The 19,747-nt window shown below is 38.8% G+C and overlaps 1 protein-coding gene across 1 annotated transcript in view; it reads left to right on the forward strand.

The window, feature by feature from the left end:
• The window catches only part of TFEB (transcription factor EB), a 73,621-nt gene that overhangs the window by 44,118 nt on the left and 9,756 nt on the right, over positions 1-19,747 (forward strand). The window contains exons 2-3 of the mRNA XM_042463498.1: positions 3,658-3,751; positions 18,048-18,293. Of these exons, the coding sequence (XP_042319432.1) occupies positions 18,099-18,293 (195 nt within the window). The 5' untranslated portion in view covers positions 3,658-3,751; positions 18,048-18,098. The remainder of the gene's footprint in view (positions 1-3,657; positions 3,752-18,047; positions 18,294-19,747) is intronic.

The raw sequence follows: 19,747 nt of genomic DNA on the forward strand, positions 1-19,747 counted from the left end.
TATTTACCAATAGTATCCCATGTAATGAAAAGTAAAGGATTCCAAATGTATGATTTTTCCATATTTTCTTTTGCTCTGCGTATGCATGTGTAAGTAAACCCACGTACAGTGTTCATATGTACTGTTCAGATTCAGGGTGCTTCCAGATGAAGCATTATCAAACAAAAGACTTTCAGCTCCTTTGTCTTTTCATCCTTAATGGATTAATTGGTAGAAGCAATGGGGAAAAAACTACAAGTGAAAAACATCATCACTTGGAAACATCCCATCCCCATCAAATTCTGTGAATGTAGCAAGGCAACTGCACAATGAAAGGTCTGTTTGGTATATATGTCCATTATTTAGAAACTTTTATGGCAAGAATGCACCAATTTTATAATGGAACTGGGCCACTCATGAGGGGGGTAACCCTTGGGAGCAAGTTGTAATACATAAATTTGGGGCCACAGGCTGTTGCCTTGGTAGTCTCTGAGAAGTTGTCTGTCCCTTTGCTCAAACAGAGGTTTCAAAAATTGTATTTTTGGACGATGACTCCAAGAATCTCTCAGTCATCATAGCCACGGTCTGGGAGATTCTGAGAGCTGTAGTCCAAAATATAAATTTTCCAAGCTGTGCCCTCGAAGGCACATCCAGACCTGGCTAGCATGGGCATTCCATATATTTCTTCACATTCTTCCCAGCCTGAGCATCCTTTTCTCTCATAAAAGCAAGAGTATTTATTGTTCAGTGTTGCATCTGTACAGCAGGATTGGCTTGGACTCATACTAGCTGGCCACCTCTGAAAGTACCAAAGCTGTATGTGTTGGTCTTGGCTTGAGTTTGGGAACTTTGCCCTCCAGGATACTTTCTCCCTGCTTGTTTCTTAGTGGCACATAGAAAAGGAAATACAGAACAAAGAAGAGAAAACAACCAAGTGTGGTGCTCCCCCATACCTAACTTTGTCTGTCTTGGATTGTCTTTTCTGAGGACTCACATGTGTCAGAGAAGTATCATAAAACAGAGCAAAGGTCAGATCTCCCCTCTAGCTCCCTTCCTTAGGCACTCTGTAATTATTGGGTCCCTACTGGGACCTTTGTGCAGACAAAGAATTTTGTAATAGACTCCATGGTGAAATTGATTTTTCCATTCATTCACTGTCAACTGTAAAACAAATGCCCAATAGAATCTGAGGGGAATGTGGGTGGGGGTATGTGATGCAGTTTTTCAGAGGTTCTTTCATCTTGGACATAGATGTAGTATGACCAGTGTAAAGCAAGTGAAAGCTTCTTTGTAGCCTAGAATGATGTTTTGTCCTAGAAAAGTTAGAGATGAAAAAGGACAGTGAAGGGAGGCCAAGACATATTCTTTTTATTCAGATTGCATAGCCTATCCTAATCCTCTTCTCCTTGCCTGGCAGATCCATTAAACTAATGAATGAAGAGGCAGGCAGGTCAGTACCTTATCCTGAGGTAATAGTTCAGTTTCCTAATCCAGCAGTTTTTGTATTTGATTATTAGTTACCTGTGACCATTTTCTACAATGAGTTCAAAATGGTGTAAGTGGATCTCTTTCATCTCACTGTATGTTGTCAGGTAGCTCAGGCTGAGAGAGTGTATCCCGGGCCATGCATTGAGGGCCATGGTTCATTTGGGACTTCAATCTGGAACTCTCAAATTCCATTCTGACACACTCACTCTTCCAGTTCTGTGAAAACCATGTGTGAGAGGATCTAGACAGAGAAGCTTCATATCTGGAGAACTCTTAGAACATTTTTATGATCTCCCAACATGATTCAAAAGCCTTGTTATGTGCTTGGCTGAGGGCTGGTTCTAGGTTCTAGCTCTGAGTCATGTGGTGTTGATCTTGAGTTGGACATGAGCTTTGACCAAGCTGGGATGCGCTGCAGGTCCTTGTCTTTGGTTAAAAGTTTCCTCCCTTGGTAGGCTTGAGCTAATTTTGCATGTGGGATCCTCTGCAGCTAATAGGAAGAACAGGCACCTGCCATGGCTTGTGGGAGTCAGAAATTACTCTGGTTTTGTCCACACTATAAGAAGTTCATCAACCTTGCAGGTCCCTAATTTTACAATACCTTATGTGTCTATACTCTGTCTGTCTTTGTATGGGTACATATATTTATTCATCATATGTGATAACGAAGGGGGGATGCCTTTGAGTTCCTTTAAGTATTAAAATCCACATGCTTCCTTATTTTAGGTAGCTGTTATGATTATTTTTAAGCATGACCTAGCAAACAAACCACTGTTTGGAAATTCTCTTACTTCTCTCTTCTCCCAATGAAGAATGATTTTATAAGATTACCAATGCAACCTTCTTGAGTAGGTTGAAGGAATCTGTAACTTAACCCATCCCTGAATGTTTTGCATGTGATATATATAGCTCCTGCCCTCTTAGAAGTTTATTTTTAACCTTCTTGATAAATATATTTTTACAGGCATTTGCTATCCCTTCCAACTACCCAAAACCAAATAGTAGTAGAAAATTCAGAAATGATATAATTTGAAACCAGTGCGTTAGCAGTACTATGCTATGTAAGAAACATTTATCATTCTATTTAAATTTTATATATTTGTGTTGAGAAGTACATTTATACATAAACAAATCACCTGAACAATCTTGATAGTGCTCACTGATGAAACAGCTTTTATAAGTTGCTAAACGGTAACCTAAGCATACAGGTGACCTAAAGTGATTGGATGCATGTTGTTAGATTGATGAACTGTAGTTAGATAGGATTCCTGGAATCTAAGATGTTTGCACTGGTGCCTTCAGTCTGTGCTACTTTGCATCTGGTAGTATCATTTGTCCTTGTGTGGCATGCTGCTTGGTCACAATTCTCCTGTTAACACCTGCAGTAATGTTCATCCACCCCTGGTTTGTATTTTGTTTAAACAAGTGTGAAAAATATCTCAATGGGCAAAGCTCTTTGAAACTGACAAAATGATGCCTTAATCTCCTTGTTAGAGGCATTGTGGACAATACTCCTGCTTCTAACTTGGAGGTGGATTTTCCCCTCAGAGCTTTTCACCCAGCTTTAAAATACAATTTGCCCTTCGTCTAGAATTTTAGGTACACACACATTACTTACTCACCTGAATAAAGATCAGGTTTACAAAAAAGATCAACTCCTTCATTTGACTATGTGAAATTACTCCTGTTTATGATGGTACAGGAAATGAGATTTCATGTCAGATGTCACAGAGTCATGTGTTCTTGAATCACAATATACAGTTATTCTAGCATTTGTGGGTTTTTAATACATGGCATAACTCTTGTTGGAGTTCCCCAACCAAAAATTATCTCCCTCTGGTTTACTCTACTGATACTTGCTACCGATTTACTAAGTTAGTTCTCACTGATTACTGCAAAGTTCAGCACTACTTGGGGATTCCACCCCCAGAACTATATTATAACATAAAAGGCATGATTTTACCTTTTAAGATAACTACAACTTCATATCAAGTATTACTGTGCTTTTCAGTATCCAATAAGAATGAATGTCCTGGTATGAGTATAAAATGCTATAGTATCTCTTCTGGTGTGCGTGTGCGTGTGTGCGTGCAGAATGTGTGAGTGTGTGTATTTAAAGATAGACTATTATTCCTTGCCAAAATTATTGATCATGGTTTCCCCTTATTTCCCCCCTTTTTTGAATGCTAGGAAGCCATACGGAAGGGATATTGAAAGAACGGCTCTTCCCATATGTATCTCCCCAGTCCCTGAGGTTGTGGGTGCCCTTTCCATTTGAGGTTTGGTGAGTAACTTAGTCTCTCTGGGGTATTTTTTGAATGCTTGGAAAGTTACTTTAACAAGTCATTCATTCCTGCTACTCATCACAGTGTTCAAGAGTCATTTGCTATCTTTACTAATTACAGCAGGAGGAAGGGATCATACCGTTCAGATGTTGTTGGACTGGAGCTCCTAGCATTTCTCACCGTTGGCTGTCTTGGCTAGGGCTGGTGGGAGTTGCAGTCCCACAACATAGAAGATTTTCACACTTGCCTGCATCGCTGTTAAAACGTCCTCCAAAAGTAGCTGAAAGGTAAAAGCAGCCCCTGTTTGTGAACGCTAGGACCGCTCCCTAATCCACATGGAAACGAGGCTCCCTCTAGTGTTCTTCAATTGTTGCAAAGGAAGCAGGGAAGCAAGGAGATTTCTCTTAACGCAAACTTTGCGTTAAGAGGACTCCCTTTGTATTCAGAGGAAATCTCCCTGCTTCCCTACCCAAAGAAACTGGATTGTAGAATAGTTTTTGGATCATTTTTAATGGTTTTAATAGAGTATTTTAAAGGGGTTTTAAAATGCCTTTATCTCTGTATTGTTTTATTTTATTTTATTTTTATTAGAAATATATCATTCACAATATATACAAAATGCTTTGCTTTTACAGGTGTCATTATTCGTTGTGTTTCACATTAATTCATCTGTCTGTGTAATATATCTCACATGTTCCCAATAAAGGCCTAACAAACAGTCAACAAAGTTTTACGTTTCCTTGATTAATCAGATCTTATAAGATTTTATAATTTATATTTCTATAAAATATAATGCATTCCTTAAATCATTAGATCTTTTTTGATACTAAATGTATTTCCCCAAAATTGTAGTACCGGAAACCATTCCTCATTTAGTTTATCTTTACCCTTATTGTTGATCAGGAATGTAAGTCTGTCCATTTCTCTTAATTCTTGTAATTTTAGTGTCCATTCCTCTAGAGTTGGCGAATCACTGTTTTTACAATTTTTAGTTAGGACCAATCTTGCCGCTGTCACTATGTACAATAACACCCTCCAGTACTTATTTTCTATTTCTTTTTTGAAAACAGATGTTATATTTAAGAAGTAAAATTCTGGTAACATTTCAAATTGTATCTTAAATATTTTTGAATGGTTAAATGTATTTCCCCCCAGAACTTTTTGATCTTACTACAATACCACATGTCTGGTATTTTATATATTTTCTTAAGCTCTGTATTATTTTAATTAGCTTTTATTTGTTCAGCGCCTTGGGAGCCCTTGTGAACTGGGAGGTGACACAGAAATAATTTAAACAAATGCATCCTTACTCCCTTCTTCCTGTCACAGAACTGGGATAGGGGCAAAGAAATAGTGGAGACAGGCTATGTTTTCCTTTTCCAGCGACATAGAATTGTGAATGCATCTTCCATAGTTGTTTATAGTGTCATTCTGGACATATGTACTCATCAGTATGTCCCACTACTAAAAGGGCATAGAACTGCAGCCTTGAGGTTGGAACACATACCAATAGAATATGATGATTGTTGTTGTTGTTAACTGCCCTTGAGTTGGTCCCGACTCATGGCGATCCTGTGGCCATGACATCGCCAAGCCCTCTTATCCTCCACTGCTCTGCTCAAGTCCTATAGATTCATGTCCCTGACCTCCCTAATTGAGTCTAGCCATCTGGCATATGGTTATCCTTTCTTTCTACTGCTCTCCACCTTCCCAAGCATTAGTATCTTTTTAAATGAGTCATTCCTTCTCATGGTGTGGCCAAAGTACGACAGCGTCAGTTTTGTTATCTTGGCTTTCAGGGGGAGTTATGGTTTGATCTGTTCAAGGACCCATTTGCTTGTCTTTGTGTCTCAACACTTTTCTTGAGCACCACATCTCAATTGACTTGATTCTTTTCCTATCTGTTTTCTTTAATATCTTTTCAAATCCGTCCAGCTCTCACATCTGTACATGGTGATGGGGCATACCATGGCTTGAACAACTCTGACTTTGGTGCTCAGTTGTATATCTTTACTGTTTTGGACCTTATCTAGTTCTTTCATAGCTGACTTTACCATTCATGGGTGGGTTACAGACCGCCCGTTTGGGGAGGCCTGCACCTGCCCCTTTCCCCGCTGTATCGGGGCCTCAGCTGCCAGACCGGCAGCCTCCAAGGCCCCGATCCTCTGCTTTCCAGGCCACGGGGAAGCGGCAAAAGGCCGCTTCCCTGCGGCCTGGAAAGGGGTATCCCTAGGGCTTGGCCCCTTTCTCTTCTGCGTCTCTGGGCAAACCCCAGAAGGAGCTCCGTTTCGGAGCTCCTTCTTACGCTGCGGAAAGGGCGCTCTAGGCGCCCTCACATGGCGCAGAGGCAGAGTGTCTGTGACGTCGTAATGGCGGCGGCCGTGTGGAACGGCCGCCGCCATTTTGTGCACGTTCTGCGCGTGCTAGGATTGGGAGCGTCTGGAAAGGACGCTCTTTTCTAACCCTAGTACGTGTGGAGCGCATACTTTTAGGCCTATCTGTAACGGGCCCTAGTCTTCTTTTTATTTCTTGTCTCCCACCAGTCACCAGTCTGGTCGATGTTTCATCCTACTTACAGGAACTCTTTAATTCAATTTCTTCATTGTCTAGGTTGAATTTATGTATTTCTTCTGTGGTCATTATTTTTGATTATTTACATCCTAATTCTAATCACAATAGAAACAGTCAATTAAATGTGTAAATCTACAGCGCTATATAAATAAAGTATACTACTACTAATACTACTACTAATAAATGCCACAGAAACTTAATGATATACGTATGCTTATAGAGTACAAGAAATTCAAGGAAGTCAGCAAGTGATATAAGGATTATTATGCTGCTTCATCAGAGTGTTTTGTATGTAGTGTTGTACAGTGAACCCTTGTTATACGCTGGGGTTTGGTTCTAGGATGACAAATAACAAAATCCGTGGAGGCTCAAGTCCCATTAAATATAATAACATAGCAAAATGGTGTCCCTTATAAAAAAAGGAAAATCAAGGTTTGATATTTGAAATTTATACTTTTTTTGAATATTTTCAAACCGTGGATGCTTGAATTCGTGTACAAGAAATCCGTGTATAAGAATGGCCAACTGTATTGATTTTTGGATGGTGATGAATAAGGAGATGCTAAACAGGACGGTTGTCTGACATCCCATTATGCTATTTGAAATGATGTCCTTCACTGTTATGGAAGACTAGTTTCTTCCATAAAAGAGAAAGCCAGTTCTGGAGATTTCTGGGGTTGGCTGGTGGTTGGGTGAAATGTTTTTCAAGGCAGGTTGACTTATAATAAAGATGAAGCAGTCAACAGATGGCTGTAGTTTTTATATTACAAGGGGAAAAAGCAAAGTAAAAGTCTCTGCTGCCTCGCAAGTCATCATACAACTGAAAATTAGTACAATTGTGTTCATACCCACAAAGATTGAACATAATGAAACTTTGGCCCAGCACAAGTCTTATTGGTAAAAAGGGCAGCTCCCTCCTTTTTAGGCAAGTGCAGTATATGTAGTTGTAGTAATAGTAGTAGTAGTAATATTTATTTATTTATTACTTGATTCTCCCTATGGATTGAGGTGGGGAACAACATCAAATAAACAATACACAACATCAGTTAAAACACATTAATTAAATAATGCAACAGTTTAAAAGGACAAATAAGACATACACATTCTAAAACAATCCACATTTAAAATGCATAATTTAAAAATTATCTGGATAAGCTTGCTGGAAGAGACTGGTTTTCAATGCTGTTTTAAATTTGGACAGTGTATTTAGCTGTGTAATCTCCTCCAGCAGGTCATTCTACAGTCTAGGGGTGGCTAAGGAAAAAGTCCTCTGGCTGACAGTTGCCGACCTAGTTCTGGTTGACGGGAATAAATGTCCACTAGAGGACCTGAGTGTATGGGGCAGATTATACAGGAAGAGGCAATCCCATAGGTAACCTAGACCCAACCAAACCTTGTAGGGCTTTAAAGGCAAAACCTAATACTGTGGCGCTTGCCTGGAAACTAATTGTAGTATTATACTGGAATTATAATTATACTTACTGGGGGGTAAGTACCACTGAACACAGTCAGAATTACTTCTGACTATAGGTACGCCTCAGTTAACAAAGTGGATGTGTTCCTAAGTATTATTTCTTTAAAATAAATTTTCATACCAGAGGCAGAAATAATAGAGAAATAATAGGGATAGGTTCCTACACCACAAAAAAGAAGAGCGGTTCAATATGTTTCAGCAGAGTTTTTATTCAAAACTTAAAACATTCACATGGAAAATGAAATACCTATGTGCATGCTCAGTAAAGGACTCTGGAGGCAGCTGCTGTTACCTTGCCTGCAGTAGACATAGGTACAACTATAGTAGGATCAGCTAGAGTAGAAACCCATTCTTTGCCAGCCCAACCTTTATTATATTAATGCAGACTTGGAATTGAAACAGCAAGCAGCTATTTGACACACAAAGTCTGTATTTCTCTAGCCCTCCTTCACTATCCTCTATGTGTTGTTGCTGCTAAAAAACTTGCAGCTTGGCAGAAAACAAGGAAAAGGGGACTGGACAAGCATAAAGACTTTGCAGAAACGAGCATCTTTCTCAGAGGTTTTGTAAACTGAGGTATGCTTGTATTAAATATGTGTAGGATTGCTGTGTTAGTGTTCCATATGTCTACTGGTTGTCATTTTCCTTCCTTTAGTCCTCCTGTCCTGTTTACCCACCCATCCTGTTGAGTGAGTCAGAGTGAAAGCAGAAGCTAATGAACGTTACATAGGGTGAAGCCAAGCAGAGCCAACAGAGCTATTTTAAACAGTCTTGGTTTACAGTTCTCCATGGCTTTTATAGCTTGCACGATTGCTCTAGATTAAGTTCTCATTCTGAAGTGAAGTGCAGGAATTTCCTAAAGGGGAAAATCTGCCTCAGAATGTTATGCTTATGACATAGCAAATCTACTTTTATAATAGTATGGAGAAGTGATTCCTAATATCAGAACAAAAGAAATTGCTTCAGTTAAGGATTCCAACTAGGAGAAGGTACCCTGCAAACAGGACTTCAGCTGATCTCTGAATTTACGGAGTAGATAATGTTCATGGTGTTTCTAACTGTATATGTTCCTAACCTCTTGCCCTGTATATGGCTCTTGATGATATATAATCTGTGGTATGCTTTCAGATGGTCTAGTGTGAGACCAAAAATTAATTCCAGATGAGTAGCCATATTAGTTTGCTTCAGCAGCAGCAACAACAAAAGCTTTGTGGAGCTTTAAATTCCGGCAGATTTGTTGCAATATAAACCATTATTATCCAATGTATTTCACACACATATATTGATATAGATATAGATGCACATACATACAGAGAGATGTGCATTATGGAATAAAAAAGTGGGGCCACTTCCATGCAAAATTAGATATACATTTGGTTATGTTGATACCTTTTGAGCTTTGTGTGGAAATCTCACAGACTAACTATACCTTTTGCATTTCATGCCATTTAACAACTCTGTTTATCCTTTTGTGTCACCTCTGAGCCTCTGTGTCTATGCATTCATAATCAATATTACATCTGCCAATTTGTGTGTCTAATGAAAAGATCTGTAGTCTATGCAAGTTTTAGGATACATTGGAAATAAAGTCAAATTAAGGCTTACCACAAGAAAAAAAAATGGCAAAGTTAGAAGTCTACTAAGAACTAATTCTACACTCAAGTGTAGAAGGTGGTTCCTATAAATGAGTGGTAAAACACATGCTTTGCATACAGATGAGGTTGAATTCTTGTTTTATTCAGAAACAGGAAGGCATCACTCTTTGGGCCCTATTTCACACTAGATTATTACAGCACTGTGATTCTACTTTAACTGCTGTGTCTGCATCTTATGAAATTCTGGGACAGCTTCCCAATGGAATCACCAGCTAACTAGCAGTTTGAGATGCTCCCAAGGAAAATTATAGAAATCCTTGAGTGACCCCAAAGCAAGGAAGAAGAACAAAAAGGATACTTTGGGACTGGGGGCTCTGTTCCACCTTGGGAGAGACAGCAAGTCATACTGTTTCAGCTTCAGAGGAAGACAATGGCAAAGCCTGTCTGAACAAATATTCTAGGAAAACCCTATGCTAGGGTCGCCATAAGTCAGAAATGACTTGATGGCACACAACAAGAAGAAGTGAAATTTTGGGTGACAGATACTTAGAGCCTTCTCTCATTTTTTAAAAAAATGAAAGCCTGTGAGATAGCAGCACCTTCAGGCTTATAGTCCCGCATGGCATTGTAGTACTTCTCTTCTCTGTCCAGAGGGAGCTGGTGGTATAAATGTGTAGCTTTTCCAAATGGATTTTTTGAGCAGGACAAAAGCCATGCATTTACAATGGTCTCCCTCGGCAGTAGAATGGAAGTGCTTTGTAGGCATTCTATTTTGCTGGCTTTTGTTTTTCTTTTCAAATACAATAAGGCTCTAAGATTGTAATAAGGATCCATAGATGTAGCTACGACCACTTGGTATTTTGTAACACATTCCCTTGCCATGTTTTTATTCCATTGGTTCGAACACATAGCACAGCTATATCAGAAAATAAAATAAGGAATTATACTTAAAACCTTTCAATGTGTATCCCTCAAGGCTGTTATTATATACCCTGGGTCCTCCTTTAAAAACAAAAACAAACAAACAAAAACAAGTTTCAAGCTCTCAACAGTGCCAGGTATTACTTTGTGACTAATTAAAGGGTTATATCAGACCACTGATATTTCTTCCAGGTTTGAGGAGTCCCAAAACAAAACACCCCAGCTTTCACTGGTGAGCCCTAACACTAATTGTAGCATATTACATTATATAATATGGAAATGACCCACACTTGGTCCAGAAAAGGTTTGGATTTACTGTTACTTGCTCTTGTCCTGCCTCTTAATTTTGCTGTGTTGCTGATAAATCTTAGCCAGAGGGCAGTTCCACTGGCAAATTGTTCTCTTAGCCCATCTCTAAGAACAGGTGGCAGAAAGATTTCAGCTGGGAGGAGATGTTTTTGTTCAATCATAACCTCAAACTGCCAGCACATCGTTGAGATGGGACTGTGATGCCACCTGCTGAGAGAGCTTACTTGCTAGAGTTCAGTGTTTTAGCCAATGAATCAAGTTATAGTAGTAATTGACATGCCTTGTTTTTAAAGAAAGAATTTTATTTAAAAGCCATTGTTTTGCTCCCCCATAAAAATCTGAAATCCAAGAGTTTAATGGAGCTGTTATTTTGCAGTAATTTTTCTATATCCCCATGGTATTAATAAAGATGGTTACTAATGATTTTTATAACTCAAGTCTTATTTAATATTTTTCTCTAAAATAATTTTTTTTAAAAACCCAACTATTCATCCAGTCAGTGTAGATACAACTCACAATTTCTGTAAACATATTGTGTATTGGCAGGGCTGTGGCTGAGAGGTTGTGGGCTATGGCAGCCTTGAAAAGTAGCCTAGTGTTATAATCACTACTACTACTTCTAGAAACATTTTTGCTGGTAGTGGTGGTAGGGAATGAATGCTCTATAACAACCCTAGATTGTAGTCATTGTGGTTTTTTGGTATGTTGGCCTTTTATAGGGGAAATCCAAGAGTGAGGCTGTAAAGTTGATTCTAGCAAGAGTATAATCTATCAAGACACAGAGGGCCTTTACACAGGAAGAATGGAGCCAGGGAAATAAGAGTATCAGCTCCAGGTGGAAATATAAATTTCATACATAAAGTCTGTTTACTGTGGAGGGGAGGGAATAAATAAGTACATCTAGTATAGATTTCTCAGAGACCAATTCTACCTTTTTATGGATATTGCTGGTGGGAAAAGGGAGAGCCTTCTTGATGGCTGCTCCTAAACTTTTTAACTCTGTGGAGAGGGAGATTCAATCTGCCTCCTCTCTGCTGTCTTTTTGCTGGCAGGACAAAGACCTTGTTTAAACAGGCTGAACAGGATGGAGTGATATGCAGTTAGATGTGCTGCTTTTAATATGAAGTATGTATTTTAATTGTTTATCTCTTAAAGGGGTGTTTTAATTGGATGTATGGTTTAATGAGCTGGCCTAAATACCCTAAAGGCACCAGATTCTTTCTGATCCTGGAAGCTAAACAGTGTCAGTTCTGGTTAGTATTTGGATGGGAGACCGCTAACAAATACCAGATACGGTAGGCTATAAGTCAGAGGAAAGAACTGGCAAAACCACCCCTGAGGATTCCTTTCCTAAGAAAACCCTACGAAATTCATGAGGTTGCATTAGGTCAACAGGCAGCTTGAAGGCATGCGTGTGCGCATGTACACGTGGGCGCGCGCGCGCACACACACACACACACAGTGCCAGAGGGGGCCTGATGAGACACATAATGGGGTACCTTTTTCGAGTTTTTGCCTCGAAACAGCCTGGCAACAAAATAGAGCCTCAGGCAGGCTGGCTTGGTGGCCCAGATGACACACAGGAACTGGTATTTCGACTTCTGTGCTCTTGAAAATCCTATGAAATTCATGAGGTCACTATAAATTGAGAGGTGACTTGAAGACATATATGCACATGTGAGGGTCCAGCAACAGATACTGGGATGTAGCAGAGGGCATTTTGTTTGGGGCTCCCTCAAACCTGGAAAAGATCCTGTTATGCCATGTACAGTGAACCCTTGGTATCCTCTGGGGTTTGGTTCCAGGACTCACTGTGGATACCAAAATCTGAGAATGCTCAAATTGCATTAAATACCATGGCATAATAAAATTATGTCTCTTGTATGAAATGGTAAAATCAAGGTCTGCTTTTCATAATTTATATATATATATATTTGAATATTTTCAATCTGTGGGTGGTTGAATTCATAGATAAAGAATCTGTGGATATGGACAGCCAACTGTATCGACTCTCAAGAAAGGGAGTGAGATGTTCTGCAGTTCACAACATGTGCCCACAGCACAACAAATGTGTGCTTGCCTGAAAGTATAGCAACTTGTGAGCTTTGTTCTAGTCAGGTTACAAGCAGGTGAATGGCCAGTACACAAAACACCCTGTGGATTAGAGGTCATGGTCTGTTAAATGTCCACGTCACAAATATGGAAGACCCCCTGGACAAGAATATTATTAGTATAATACACCAGGTTTTGAAGCATAATAATTTGGTTCCCAGTTGGTGCACATTTATGGCTGAATATGCAGTGCTTGTGTTGCTATTCTTAACTGTATTTTCTAGCTAGACTTTCAAAATGTCTAAATGATAATAGGAAGCAGTTCTCCCATGGGTGACTCTTCCAGCATTTTAAATCAATTCTCTGCTATAGATAATTAATTCCATTCTTCACACCATCCAATAGTTTTTGATTCATGTAATTTATTTATATCCAAGCTGGCTTAGGATAGTACAGGAATGGAGACTGAGACGTATTTTAAAAATACAATCATGTGGCAAAAAGCCTGTCACATTTGCCTGCTTAGATTTATTTCATACAGTACTTTTCTTGTTTGGGACCGGAGCGTGGCTTTGGCACGATTTCCGGACTCTTAGGACACATGCATCATTTAAACAGCATACCTCAAAGTGACCTGGAGCATCTTTATTTTGGCCTGTCTGTATGGGGCCATTGTTACCTTTAAAGAGTTATATCCATGCTTTTTTAATTTTCCACTGTTCATCTTCATTACATGATCTTGGGCTCTATTATTGTGAGAAAAGGCATGGGGATGTGTATCCCACTCCTTTGTCTACATCCTGTCTATAATTTTACACAACTTTGTCATATCTCTCTTTACCCCTTAGTGACTTGTCTAAGCTGAAAAACAGCAAATGTTGTAACCATTTCCTCAAAAGGAAATACTTCATCCTCTTGATCGTTTTGGTTGTCTCTTTGAACATAATTCCAGCTCTACAACATCTTTTCTGAGGTGGAGTGACCAGAATAGTCTATGTATGATCACACAGTACATTAATATAAAGGCATTGTGACACTTGGATCTTACACCTCTTGAACTGAGGCTTACGTTTGCACATGATGCCATAGTACTTCCATTCTCCCTCCTGTTTACCAAATGGATTTTCCAACCATGCATTTACAGTGGTTTCCCTCAGCAGTAGAATGGAAGTGTTTTGTAGGTGTGTGGGGAGGTAACCTGAAGCTGCTTCTGTCTAGATTCCCTAGATGTAGCTACCATCACTTGGTATTTTGTAACACTTTCCCTCTCTCCATGTTTTTATTCCATTGGCTGGAACACATGGCATAGCTATAAAATAAGGACTTGCAATACTTAAAGTCTTTCAATCTGTATCCCACAGGGCTGTTATTATGCACCCTGGGTCCTGCTTTAAAACCAAACCAAAACAAAACAAAACAAAACAAACTCATTATGCAATTATTTTGATATCTGTCAAATTAGGACAGTCCCAATTTGTCAGGGACAGTCCCAATAAATCTTTTGTCACCCCACCTTTTCTGCAGCATTTAAAATGTCCCAGTTTTTTTTATCCTCCTCCCATTTTCCTTTCTGTTTTCAGCTTATTTCAAGTGCTGCAAATTGAGTAATTTGCCCTCAACCATTAGGTTCAGACAAAAACAAAATGCTGCTGACTTGTCTGTCCTTCCTTATTAATAACTTTTGCTATTTTGACCACACTGATGTTGCTTGGCCACTCATGTCCCAGTGTTCTTCTGTGAAATGTAGGACAATATGTATTGTCAAGAAAAAAGTGAAAAAGCAAGAAAAGCACTACAAATAGTAGATTTTCCTTATGTGTTGGAGAATAACTGCCTGTCCATTTGGGTAAAAGGAACGTCATTATTTGTAAGAGGTTAAGCTGGTTTCTGAATCAGCTTGTGTAGCATATGAATAAGCCATCTATTCTTTTGTGTGTCAGTTGTTATGTACTGCCTGTGTTATGACAGCAAGAAGGAATAAGATAACTTAATCTGTGCCCAGATATGGCCTATAAGCTCTTCACACTCCGTGATGGAAGAAGGCGGCTAGTAAAACAGCTGAGGCACCCTGAGGACAAAAAGCTTAACCAGCAGGGTGTCAAATGCTGTGTGCATATTTCAGCATTTGAATAAGCAGCTGAATTCATTTTCAGGAGGGCTGAGCTGGCCCTGCAAAATCACTATGAAAACATACTCATTTTAAGAGCTTTCATATTACAGGTTGTTGTTATCTTATTGGTCTATGGCATAGGAAGATTCCAGCCTGAATGAAGAATCAAGAAAGCTCAGTCCTTAGTGCTTGAACTGCTTAGGTGTGTGTTGAACAGTAGAGTAATGTCTGGTTGAACAATAATTCTTAGTGTATAACTTTGTGCACTTGGCTCCATTTTTTAATCTTAGGATTTTAGTAAAACCAAACAAACAGGATAGATGAACTGAGCCTGACATCTAACCTCCCTGAACTAAATAACAGTTTGTTTATGAGTTTATTGTTACGGATCTTACACATAAAGACATTGTATGAGTTTTAGATGAATGACTTCATTCTGGTTAAAGTTGCATGCAAGAAAAAAAGTTGATTCTAAATCTCCATGGCTCTGAAGTTTGGAAAATTGGGCAATGGCTGAAGTGCTCTCCTGGTCAGGCAGCTGGAAAGACCCCTGCAGGTTACAGGTTGAATGTCCCTTATTTGAAATACTTGGGACCAGAGGTGTTTCAGATTTTGGATTATTTTGGGGGGCGGGGGATTGGAATATCTGTATTTACATATACATACATAATGACATATGGAGATGGGACCCAAGTCTAAGCATAAAATTCATTTATGTTGCATATACACCTTATACACATAGCCCGAAGGTAATTTTGTACAATATTTTAAATAATTATGTGCATGAAAGAAAAGTTTGTGTACACTGAACCATCAGGGAGCAAAAATGTCACTATCTCAACCACCCATGAAAAAAGTTTGGGGTTTTGGAATATTTCAGAGTTTGGAATTCTGTCTAAGGGAAACTCAACCTGTATTAATGACCAAGAACATGAACCCCAAAGGTTACAAGATATGAGTTGAGATTGTGATCTCATAAACACTGAACAGGATGCCAGCCTTTCTTGTTGAGGAGGCAGGTGTCATCTTAGAAACAGTCTCCCTTTCTTCTCTTGATCTCTTTTTTAAGGGTTTAGTTGAATTTTTAAAAATATATTACTAAGAAAAGAAAAACAAAATAAAAAAGATAAGATACAGCAAAAGGTACAGAAAAAAGGGAAAATACATAGGAGCAAGTGTAGCGTAGTGGTTTGAGCATTGGACTATGACTCAAAAGAGCAGGATTCAAATCCTCACTCAGCCATGGAAATCTATTGAGAGACTTTGGACAAGTCATACTCTCTCATCCTGAAAGGATAGCAATGGCAAATCCCTTCCGAAGAAACATTCCATTAAAAACCCATTGCAGGTTTGCCTTAGGATCACCATAGGTCAGAAATGACTTGAAGGTGCTCAGCAACAATAATGCACATGAGCTAGGCGTATACATTAGCGTAAGATGACTTTATGTTCAAAAATATATATTTTCTTGAAGCTAATGTCTGTCAAATAGATATTCATGTATAGCCAACTCTCATCTCTCTTTTGAGATCGTGTATCTATTAAAAGGGTTTGTTTTAAATAATAATTGTTTAAAAATTTGCTCTTAGATTAGTCAGGAATACCTTTTCTGTTTACAAGAGATGTGTTCAATTAATCCCTTCCTTCTCTGGCGAAAGATTTCCACAAAGTTGGGCCCCATCGCTACATTTCTGTTGGCAGAATTTATTAGCCCTGTGACATCTGAACATCTTTTCACAATTCAGGCCCAGGCTGTAGCTAGCATAGGAAGCACTAACAGGGCAGGGAGATGCAATAACTGCTCTGTTACCCCATCTTTTGGACCATCTTTCATCCTCCGTCTAATGCAAACAAAGCTCTTATCTTTTCCTTTTTCCTTTTTTGGTCTTGAATTCCACCTGTGTCACATGATGAGTGTGTGTGTGTGTGTGGGGGGGGGTACTTGGGATCACCTCTGACTCAGTTCTGTAAGGTTTAATATGTGTCTCCTGTCATCTGACTGAAGGTGATAAGGAAGCAGAAGGAGGGCAGTGGGTTTTCATTCCCTGGGTTAATCCAGGGCAAAATTTAATGTCAGGGGTAAGGGGATTATTAACTCACTTTAACTTTAAACTCTTTTTTTCCTTTTTCAATTTAAAGTGAATGTGAACAGGGTGCCACACCAGTTGTTATGTGTTAAGAGAAGAGCAAGAGTGAATGTGAAATGTATATCATTAAAATGTAAAATAATTTTTCCCATTCAGAAAAGCAAGAATATTGAGTATTAGCATTCATTCAAATGTGTTTATAAAATGCAATAAAGGAATAGTAAGTCAGTTTGCTGTACTGTAAGATTATAAAACAGGGAATAAAATAAAGTATATTATGATACAGAAGGCCGGTTTGGTGTACTTCAGATCCCCATGCAGACGTGGGAACCTACTGGATGACCTTGGATAAGTCACACACTCTCACCCTGAGCAAAAAGCAATGGAATGTCTTGTCAAGAAAATCCTACCATAGCTTGCCTACAAATCAGATTTGACTTGAAGGCACATAACAACAATAAGGTTACAGTCCTGGATGGCAATTCTGTTTCTTATTTGAATCATGCAGCTATAGCAAAGCTGAAGTAGAAGGCTTTCACAGCCAGCGTCCATAGTGTTCTGTGGGTTTACTGGGTTATGTGGCCATGTTCTGGAAGAGTTTTTTCCTGATGTTTCACCTGCATCTGTGATTGGCATCTTATAGCAAAACTGATAGTGAACAAGATGTGTTCTGATCTCATACAGAAACAGAATTTCTGGATTTGCATAACAGTTCATTTCCTTCAAAGTTTATCTTGACTGCCACTAAAAGTGATGTTTGTAAAACTTCAGTAGATTCTGATTAGTTTCAGAAAACAAAAGGTTAGATGGTTGCAGTGTGGTTGAACAGAACCTACTCCAGGAGTGAATAATTTATGACACTCTATATGCTGGACTTCAGTTTCCATCAGCTTCAAACAGTATGGCCAGTGGCCAGGGATGATGAGTGATGTAGCTCAACAACATATGGAGAGCCACAAGTTCCCTACAAGTGATCTATACTAAGTTTACTCTATATTTATTATTATTATATAGTTGAGTAATTGTTGCTTTTGTATCATTTGTGCAAACTAACTTATTTTCTCTAAAGTGCAGTGCAGAGTTTTGTAGCGTGTGGCAATATTTCTACCATATAGATAAAAGGCCACAAGCTAATCTTGAATTGTTGGGCCTGATTCCTTCTAATTTATTCCCTAGGATTTTAGGTGTCTTTCAAGAAGATTTGACAAGCATAAAAAAAAATAAACCATGGCGTCACGCATTGGTTTACGAATGCAGCTCATGAGAGAGCAAGTACAGCAAGAGGAGCAACGGGAGCGCATGCAGCAGCAGGCAATGATGCATTACATGCAGCAACAGCAGATGCCAGTGGCTCCAACCCCTGCCATCAACACACCAGTTCATTTCCAGACACCACCCCCTGTGCCAGGAGAAGTCTTAAAGGTACAGTTGGTGCTGCCTAACAAAAATGTTGAACAGGATTAGCCATTGACATATGAAAATGGCAAAAACCAAAAAATCAGCAAATAACTTAATTCAGATAAACAAACAGAGAATGCCTAAGTGAGTTTATACTCCTTTAGAAAATACATAGTTTACCCTTCCTTAAGAAGTGGAATTGCCCTTTTTCTTGAAAGTAGTAATTATTTTTTTAAACACAATACTAACATTTGCATGCAGGGAAAGAAAAGATTTTTTTTTAAAAAAACAATTGACTTGATTAAGATTTCTTCAAATTGTCAAGTGACCAGTTACTTGTTAGCTTTATATTTTCCCAAGGTACATATTTAATTTCTTTCAGAATGCTTCAGAATTTTAGTTCTTACCTTTAAGTAGTGTGCGCAAGAATTTGTTTTTAAAAAATTACTATTACTTGAATCAGTCATGTCATTAAGTGTGATCTTTGATAAAAAAAATAATTAATTTGGTGCTAGGCTAAAAAGTGATCCCCCACTTTTTAAAAAAGTGGGACAGGATAAGATTTCCTCTGCCCCAATTGATTTAATTGGACTGCTTGGGAGGGAAGTGAAATCTTACAAATTCATATCTTTAAGTGTAACTATAACTCCACACACTTATCTTTTTTTTCTTTTACAAACACACACACATGCATACACACAAGCCTTGTTGCAGCTTCGAATGGTACTTTGTTGATATGAACTCAGCTAGATTCCTGGATCAAATATCCACAGATTCAAGCATCCATAGCTTGACAATATTTTAAAAATATATAAATTCCAAAAGCCAAACTTTGATTTTGCCATTGTAGATTAGGGACACCATTTTACTATGCCATTGTAACTAAAGGGGCTTGAGCATCCATGGATTTTGATATCCACGCGGGGTCCTGGAACCAAACTCCAGTGAATACCAAGGGCCTACTGTACAATGCTACATCATTATGTGTTACTGGTTTGCTGGTACCAAGGCAAACCAGTATTTGAAGCAGTAGCAAGACTCTGGGGGTTACTGGGAAGATATAAATCTGTTAGCCAGTTTGAATTTAAAAGTAAGATCACTGTCACTCCAAAACTGTCAACAATAATCTCCCTCAGTCTCTAAATTCCTCTCACTTTTGCATGTGATTACTTAAAATTCAAAAATGGTGGAGGGCATGGGTTATTCAGCTCAGTTGGAAAATTATTATTGACTAGGGAACTACAGAAGTATCTTCTGCCTCTTTATGCTGAAATTTGTGATGGGGCTACCACTGTGCAATGCATTTTACAGGGCTAGCAATGTAAGTTCCATGTCCCTAAGGAGTTTGCAGTCTAAGGTAGACAACCAAGGCAGGGAAGAATGATAGACAAATGCCATGGTTTTAAGTGTGAGTGCACTTGGTGAAGCAGTAAGTCAGATCTGCAAAGTTAATATGTTGTGAAAAATTAAACCTTCCC

The sequence above is a fragment of the Sceloporus undulatus genome, chromosome 4 (assembly GCF_019175285.1).
Source record: "Sceloporus undulatus isolate JIND9_A2432 ecotype Alabama chromosome 4, SceUnd_v1.1, whole genome shotgun sequence".
NCBI lineage: Eukaryota > Metazoa > Chordata > Lepidosauria > Squamata > Phrynosomatidae > Sceloporus > Sceloporus undulatus.